Raw genomic sequence first — 8,788 nt, 5'->3', positions numbered from 1 at the left:
AAATAAAAATAAGAGAAAGGAAAAGAAAGGAAAATAAATACTTCCATCTACTAGTGAAAATAGATTTAGAAAGTGATGATGAAGATGCAGCTGAAGATGTTAATATTTTTGTCGATAATTTACTTGAACAAATGGCACCAGCTTTCAAAATGCATGGTATTGTTTCCAATACAAAATTATTAAATTTAACATTTGTAGATCCTTATTCTTTTGAAGATCCATTAAGAGATGGGTTCTATTCGGATTTATGGTTAGCTATTGCATTGAGAAACACATATATTTATAGATTAGTCTTCCATTGTCAACCAGATAATACAGTTCAAACGTGGGCAAGTTATAAAGAATTTGAAAGTTTGGAAGAAAGATTCAATAAATCTCAAACAAAATTATTTGAAACAAAGATTGCTGAAGAAAGCGAAATAGCTCTACAAAACTCCAATTCCAATTCTAATAATAACAATACCACTGATGATAATAGCAATAATAACAATAATAGCCCAGCCCATGATAATACAAGTTCCAATCAATCAAGTGGTGAAAGTTCAAGAAATAGAAAGAGGAAAAATTCAAGAGTAAGTAGAGATTCAGAAAGAGAAAGGGCAAATACATTAAAAATGTCATTAATGGGTAGCATTATGTACGGAATGAATCAAAAGATATTTGATAGATACACTGCTAAAAAAATTTTGGAAAGAGTTCATGGCCATTTAGTAATTTTTCCAACTGAATGGCTTGCAAGGGAAATTGAAACTAATAACTGGTTTTATACTTCAGATAGGATCCCACCAATTGAAATTTTCGATTAAAAAACTGCTAAATATATATTTGTCATAATATTCACTCCAACTATTCTAATTTTATTTGCTGTTGTTGTCTTTTGAATTATTTCTATATATTTATTACATAAATATTTTATATTTATTTAGATCTTAAAAAGACTAATACATTTTTGAATGCCAATAAATTAACTACTTAAAATCGAGTTCTGTTTATATTTTTTTTTTTTTCCTCTTTCTAATTTATATTACAGAAAAAAAAAAAATAAATCAATGAACTTGAGCTTTAATTCGCAGTTTAAATGGATAGGGTATAAAAAAACTATGGACACTTCATTGTATAATCCTTATCACTAAAAAGTGACATTATTTTTCACTACAGTGAAAATATGTCCCTTCATTTCCGTAATGTTAATTTTTTTTAATACTGCTTTTTGGCTTGGAAAAAAAAATTTCTAATGCTTGTAAAAACTTAATCTACTTGCAACGTTAATACCAACCAAACTGATAATATACAAAACACCAAAGAATAATGAAGGGAATAGAATGAAGCTGATATTCTTTAAAAATGTCAATTGGCTATAGCCATAAAAGGTTAAAATGAAATAATGAGCAAATGCAAAGCAATATAAAGTATTTCCCACAACTAAAGAAAACCAATTTTCCATATTTAATATTGGTAATGCTAAAAATTGTAAAAAGTATATTGAAACCCATATTATAAGAAATGCATTACAATGAACATCAAAACAATATGCCCATTCAACTCTTGAATTTACAGCAGATTTAAATTTAAACATTGGTCTGTTTAAGACAAACCAAAATATAGTAGCAACTGTAAACCCAAATAAAAAGAAATCTGTCACAACCATGTTTAACATCATTCTAAAAAAGCCGCCAACAGAATGACCGTAAACAATTGACCATATTAAAGAACTTGCCATTAATAATCCAATCTGAAGTAGAAAGAACGATGGATCATCTCTTGCCCATTGCTTATTGGTTTGACGTTGGTAATAGAATTGTCTATAAGCCATTCTTGGTTTGAATATCAAGTGTACCATTTCCCAACTTGCGGTTTCAAAATCTAAATTTTTTGGAGTCTTAAATAATCTTCTTAAAACAGGTGGGAGCGAATTATGATAACGATTTGTTTCCAAATCTTGAATAGAAACTGGTAGGCCAGACATTATGAATTATGTATAGTGATTGTATTATTAACTTTATTGTTATAATTGTTAATTTGAATGATGAGTATTATTATTATTATTATTATTATTGATATTATTATTAATATTAGTACAGTTGTATTCTGAATTATTGAATGACAAGTAATATACGATATTACCTGTTCTTATAACTTCATAGGCCCTTCGGTTGAAATAACATTTTGATCTTATTGATGTTAACTATCAGTTTTTGTATTTTTTGTTTAAATTATCCGACCTTTAAAAAAAACACATCGAAAAAAAAAAAAAAAAAAAAAAAAATATAATAATAATAGAAAACTAATATACTGTTGGATCTGGTGCATAAATAAAACCTATAATGAAGTAGTTTTGAATGTAAAAAATCTATGATAAAATAAAATAAAAATAATATACAGAATAATTAGTTATATATGCATGTAGGTATGAAAGTTAATTATACATACAATAGAAGAGCAAAATGAGATTTATGAATTATTATCAGAACATGATATTAAGTTTTATTAATCCAAGTATCGGCTAAATGGTTCACCAAGGACATTTTCAACAACTTTAACAAGTCCAGTTCTAACCTCATGCTCTACCTCTTCGTTATCATCTTCTAATAATTCAGCAATCGTAGGTACCAATTGAGGTAATAATGGTAACCAACTTTCACCAACTCTAGTGTAGATCATCTTGAAACATCTGACTGCCCATAATTTCTCATTAGATGAACATGTAGCCTTCATATGATCAACTAATAGTTTGTGCATAATCTTGTTATGTCCTTCAACACCGTTATTGTTAGTTGCCAAGGAACTAATAGCTTTTACTAAATATTTACCAATGGATTGTTCAATATTAGATAATTGATCAATTAAAGATTTGGATATTAGTTCGAATCTAGAAGTAGATTTCCAATATTCATCTTTGTCATATTTAAAAGATGAGGTTACAGACATTAATGTTAAACGTCTTAGATTAATATCATCGGTGGTATTATTGACAAATCTATCTAATAATTGTTTAGTTGGTTCCAAAATATAGGTGAAATAAGATGTGATAATACCCTTTAAATTGTCTTGTAAATTGTAAAAAAATCTGTAGAATGCAGTCAATCTCTCGATTTCAGTTATATTAGTATTGATAACTCCTTCACCATCAAAGGCCCATCTAACCAAAATGGCAAATAATGGTCTAAATACCTTATCGTTTAATTTCAATACGTAGATATTAACAATTTGGTGGACAGTACTTTCAATACGGCTAATAGTATTAGTATCAAAGGAAGATTTGGATCTATACTCGAATAATGCCAATAATAATTTGAAAAAGACTGGAGATTGAATTGTAGCAGATTTCTTGTCAATGGATTCCACAGTTGATTCCAGCATACTCAAGAAGAGAGAAATAGAAGTTGAATCTGTGGAATCACTTAAAATAGCGTTCCATATCTTGTTCAAAACTTTTAAGACTTCTTTCAAGTCCATATTTTCAGCAATTAGTGAAATAATAGATAATCTAATTGGAGTATTCACTTCATCTGAAAGGAAAATGACTTTCATTAGGTCATATAGATTAGACTGTAAGAAGCTAGGAAGTTTTCTGATCATAGAAGCTAGCATTAATAGTATGGCTAATTGTTGTTGTTCTCTTAAGTAAGCATTTTGATCCTTTTCCAATTTGGCAAAAATTTGCAAAGATTGTGGAACGATCTTTGGGTAAAAAGAAATAATCTTGACACCCAATTGTTGAACACAATTTGTAATAGCTGTTAATGATGAAATAATTATTTCAGGCTTATCAGTAGCTAAACCCTTAATACCCATTGATAACACATCATTTACTAATGGTAATTCAATCTTACCATCAAACTTAGAAATCAGACTAGAAATAGTATTTAAAGATACTTGTTGAATGTTAACATTTTCTGATTCTAATGAAATTCTTTCTAAGAGTTTTGTGATTGTTACTTTAGCAGATGGTACGGCATCTTCATTTTCATATTCGAATTTATTACTAATAACTAATGTTAGATGGTATCTCATATCTATATTGTCGATGCTGGATAGTAGCGGTAAAACAGATGAAGTAAACTCTTCAATTGGTAGTAAATTTAAAATATTACCCAGAATATTATACAAAGTACGCTTAATATCATCCTTAGTATCACGATTTTCATTATCAGAGTAGGAATCCTCTTCATCAGTAAGTGCGTCAAAGGTAAATAAAGTGCTTGCTTTATTAATGAACTTTAGAATAGATTCAAGTAATGAACTGAAAATATTTTTCATAGAAGTAACTGAGTCGGAAGTAAGTTTGCTATCTAATAAAACAGAATAAATTCTCAATTTCAAACTACCACGTACATCATAATAGTCACTTTCATTTTCTTGAATAACTTTGTTAATAAAATCAAATCCATTTTGAAGTAAAGAAGTAAATTCATTAGTAGGAATATTTAATATACCATTAGTGAATAGTGCACGATTTTCTAATGATGATTTTAAGTCTACGTTTTTCTGAGCTTCAATTAAAGTTTTATAAATTTCGAAATATTTGCAAATACCATTTAATTGGTCAGTAACATCAAATTTAGTTAAAAATGATCTTGTAAATTCGACAATGGTTTTTGCTTCAGCCAACTTAAATGTATTGGTATTAGTTGAAAAATGTTGAGATATCAAAAATAAAAATGGTGCGATCGCCTTAGTAGCATTTAATGACTTTATTAATGTGAAATATAGGTTAACTCTTCTATGTTTTGGAACATGTTGTAAAGCAGTTGTAAAACTAATTAACAAGAATTCAATTTCGTCTGAGATATTGGATTTATTGCCATCTAATAAAGCTGGGATTACAGTTTCAATTGTTCTTGTGACAACTTGGGTGGTGAATTCATCATCTTGACGAATACTATGGGCCCCCATAAATGTGAAAATTGGCATAACTGAATGTAAAACAGTTTCTGTGTCTAAGGAAGCCAATTCACCAACGACTAAAAGCAGTTTGTTTTGGACTTGAGTTGATGAGGAATTTCTAATTGCGGAAACTAAGATATCAGCTCTAGCATTTGATAATTTTTTAGCACCTGAATTCTTCAGAGAATGGATACAGTTTATCATACAAGATGATAAGGTTTCTTGACAGTAAAGGACTGGTAACCCACCATCTAGATCAAGCGTTTCTAAATCAGATAAAACAGATAGTAGAGTAGATAATAAAGTTTCTGTGCCAATAATGGTGTTAGATCTATCTAAAGCTTCTAAGATAATAGTCAATTTTCTTAGATGTAATTCAGCCATTTTTGAAACTTGCTCTTTTTGGAAAGCAGCTTTATTAGTTGATGAACTTCTACGTCTTCTTTTAAATGTAGTAGAGATGTCTGACTGAGTAGATAGTCTGTTTTCATTTAGAATTGATGTGAATCCATCAGCATCTAATGGTAAAGATTGTAAAGTACCGATTGCATCATAACTTTGTTCAGGGTTTAAACTATCTTCTAATATCTCTCTAATGATTTTATTCTTAAAATGAGATTTTAAGGTTTGGAATACCGTTATTATTTTTTCAGCTACAATTGAAGCTAATGATTCATGTTCTGATTTTAAAGCTGAAATGGAAAAATTGATCATAAATTCGTTCTTTTCTTTTGGAGCAAATAAGTCAATGATAGCTTTTTCAAAAGCACCGAAATCTGTTTTATTATTTTGGCATTTCAATTCCCATTCTGATCTCTTATCTAAATAATTGGAAATAAAATCTTCAAAAATTGATGAGTACGTAGAAGTAGATTTGGAAGCTTTACAGATGTTATTTAACAACATTGTTTTAGCAAATGGTAGTGGAATTACAAGGGCTTGATTAGCCCAAAATAATAAAAACACATTTTCATTGTTTTTTGGAACTAATAAATGAGATATGTCATAATCTTCGATCAAATATTCGTTTAAGAAGTACTTTAGCCAAGATTCAGAATCCTTGGGGCTTAATAATGGAAATTTAACATTATCACCATAAATTTTATCAGCAATAAAATAATGCTTTGATGAAGGTCTCTTTGCAATTTGAGTTAAAATTTTCTTTACACCAATTCGAACATTTTTAGAAATATCATTTAATGCACAGATTAAACAAGGAACCAACGTGAAAACGTTTGAATCTTTATCAACAGAATTGATGTATTTAGAGATATTTGTTAAAGTTATTGAACGTAATGTAACAGGTGCTGCAGGTGAAATTAATACTCTTAACAAGAATGTTAATCTTGCATGTAGAGTTGTGAAAAATGAAGACAAGAATAACCCAGATTGGTAACCGTTACCAATAGCTTCAATAAATAGAGATAACAACTTGGAATAAACTTCATCTGGTTGTGAAAATAATGAAACTTCATGAGTGAAAATATGGTTTGAATTCTTATCCAAAAATTCTTTAAATGGTACTAATGAATCATTCTTACCTGCAATTTTTTCCTTTGCAATATCTTTTGTAATTGTTGTAGTTTCATTCGTATCATCATGCTTAGTAAATAATGAAGTAGTCAATCTAAGTTCGAACAAATCGCCATCCATATTTAATGCCTTTAAACATTTCAAAACTAAATTTTCATTGGTTTTAACTAGGTACTCAAAAATTTCAATTAAATTAGATTTATCTCCTATAACTTCTGATAAATGGATCAAATCAGTGATGATTAATCTAATTTCATATTTTTGTAAAGGTTTTGCTAAATTTTTCATTAATTTAACTAATAAATTCAACTTGGTGTGGTCGGATCTAATAATTGTCCTAATATACGAGCTAATAAATTTATCACAACTTGGAGTGTTTGGATTTTCTACATATTGTAAAACATAATCAAACTCAAGTTTTTTATCGAATAAATTATACAATTTAATAGGTAAATGATCAACATTACCACTGCCTTTTAAAGTTTGGAATAATTTGAAGATAGTAATTAAAGAAGATTTTTTCACTGTTTCCATATGTAAATTGGCTAAAATGGTTTCAGTGGCAGCCAAAATAATATTTTTATTTAACGGTAAAGCAGATGCAAAAACTGATAGGATTGTATTGGCCGCAATTTGATTATCAGCGGAGTCAGAAGCTAATAATTTTGCAGATATTTCTAGTAAGATTGGTACCAAAAGGTTTAATTTGTCCTCATTATTTGAATTGAATGCAATCAAATTTAAAAAGCTGCAAGATACAAATAATAATTGATTTGTATAAGTTGCCTTGTGTTTGATTGATTTATTTAAATAATTTGCGTATAATTTTAAGAAATCCATATCGTTAAATAATTTAATAATTGTCAAATTACTTGGTCTATTTTCAGCTTTAACAAAAGATGATAATGGATTAAATAGAGGAGGTAATTTCACGATATTTAAAATTCTCTTAAAGACGGAGCTTTGGTAATAATTTAAAGTGGATAGTAAAAGAGGTTCAGCATTGCGGATATGAATTTGGAAACGACGAACTAACCATTCAGTAGCATGTAAAGTTGGAGTTAAATGCCATTTGGATGATGCTAACATTAAATAACCGTTGATAGCGTTGTCCAAATTTTTATTTTCTTCTTTTGTCTGAACGTTTCTATCTATAGACATTGAAGATTCAGAAAAAATGGATCTTGTGAAAATTTCAAACTTTGGATCTAATTCTATTAATTCGTCTAGAGCCGCTGTGGCAGCTTCGAAGATGAATTCCAAGTCTTGAGTAGCAGCTGTTTTAGGGTTATAGATCAAAGAAGTGGAATATAATTTCTGTCTTACTTTTCTGTCTAATGCTACTGTAGCATTAGCCTCAGCAATTTGATTTAACTGATCTCTTAAAGACATGGCTGATTGTTACTTTATATCCTATAGGTGTCAATATAATAGAGAAAAGGCAAAAGAAAAATAAAAAATACGTTTTGTTAGGCCCAATATGTGAGATTTTATTGTCCAAAGCCAAGTTATTCTTTTTCTAACTTGAAAATAATACTATACAATTTATAAGAACAAAAAAATTATATGGGCAAAAACTAATGTATTGCACGTCAACAGAAAGCTAAGCAAATATTAGATAATGTATTGATCTTTTTTTTTTGGATCAATAAATATAATAAAAAAAAATGCGAAAATTTTATAAATATACTGAAAATTTATAACTGAAGATCTTTTATGAATCTAATGCGTATTACTTACTAGTTTTTATTTTTCTTTTTCCAAATTTTAGCAGCTCATCGCTTAATTTGAAATTTTTTTTTTCTTTAAAAAAATATTTCCAGCGAAAAATTTTCCTTGTAACCCTCACCATCATTTTACAAAAACGTGACTTTCTTTAAAATAACCCTTAAAACCCTATATATGATATGCATTTATCGGAATATTGCAAGTCTTAGCCCCTTGAACTGTATCTCAAGCTATTATTATTATTCAACTTATTTTTAGTTAGATTCTGACCCTTAATAGTCTCTAGGATCATCAGTAATTACTGAGTTGAGATAAAAAAAATGGTGTGTTGGTGTGTCAGAAGATCGACCAGCCATTAAACTATTCCAAGCATTTTTACTGATTCTAAAGAAAGGTATTTTCTAGTTACAAAGGGAAGTGTCAAATCTTCCAAGAAATTAAGAGCAAAAAAGGGACTAATTTCTTGGAAAATCCTTTTTGCAGGGGATATTTAAAAAAGGAATCTCCGGAATAGGGCCATTCCATTCAGCAAATACCAGCCTTTAATTTTTTATTTGATGATATGTAAATAGAATAAGATATAGAAATAGATGTAGATATGGATATATGAACTTCAATAAAATATTTAAATTACTAGCCT

The 8,788-nt window shown here is 28.6% G+C and overlaps 3 protein-coding genes across 3 annotated transcripts in view; 1 reads left to right on the top strand and 2 right to left on the bottom strand.

The window, feature by feature from the left end:
* SPO14 (phospholipase D) overlaps positions 1 to 806 on the top strand; it is a gene marked incomplete at both ends in the record, with an annotated part of 5,247 nt that extends 4,441 nt beyond the window's left edge. The window contains one exon of the mRNA XM_004182053.1: positions 1 to 806. This exon is cut by the window's left edge and continues 4,441 nt beyond it. Coding sequence (XP_004182101.1) covers positions 1 to 806 — 806 coding nt within the window.
* Positions 807 to 1,231: 425 nt separating this feature from the next.
* Positions 1,232 to 1,966, bottom strand: GMH1 (Gmh1p; the record flags this gene model as incomplete). Its single annotated transcript, XM_004182052.1, has 1 exon — positions 1,232 to 1,966. The coding sequence occupies one exon, from the start codon at positions 1,964 to 1,966 to the stop codon at positions 1,232 to 1,234; it is 735 nt and encodes a 244-aa protein (XP_004182100.1).
* A 521-nt stretch (positions 1,967 to 2,487) lies between these two features.
* UTP10 (snoRNA-binding rRNA-processing protein UTP10) lies at positions 2,488 to 7,812 on the bottom strand (the record flags this gene model as incomplete). The annotated part of the gene is made up of 1 exon (XM_004182051.1): positions 2,488 to 7,812. One exon carries the CDS (start codon positions 7,810 to 7,812, stop codon positions 2,488 to 2,490), a length of 5,325 nt encoding a protein of 1,774 aa, XP_004182099.1.
* Between the last annotated feature and the right edge of the window lie 976 nt (positions 7,813 to 8,788).

Source organism: Henningerozyma blattae, chromosome 8 (assembly GCF_000315915.1).
Source record: "Henningerozyma blattae CBS 6284 chromosome 8, complete genome".
Lineage (NCBI taxonomy): Eukaryota > Fungi > Ascomycota > Saccharomycetes > Saccharomycetales > Saccharomycetaceae > Henningerozyma > Henningerozyma blattae.
The sequence above is the reverse complement of the archived record's forward strand: the minus strand, read 5'-3'. Positions and strand labels throughout refer to the sequence as shown.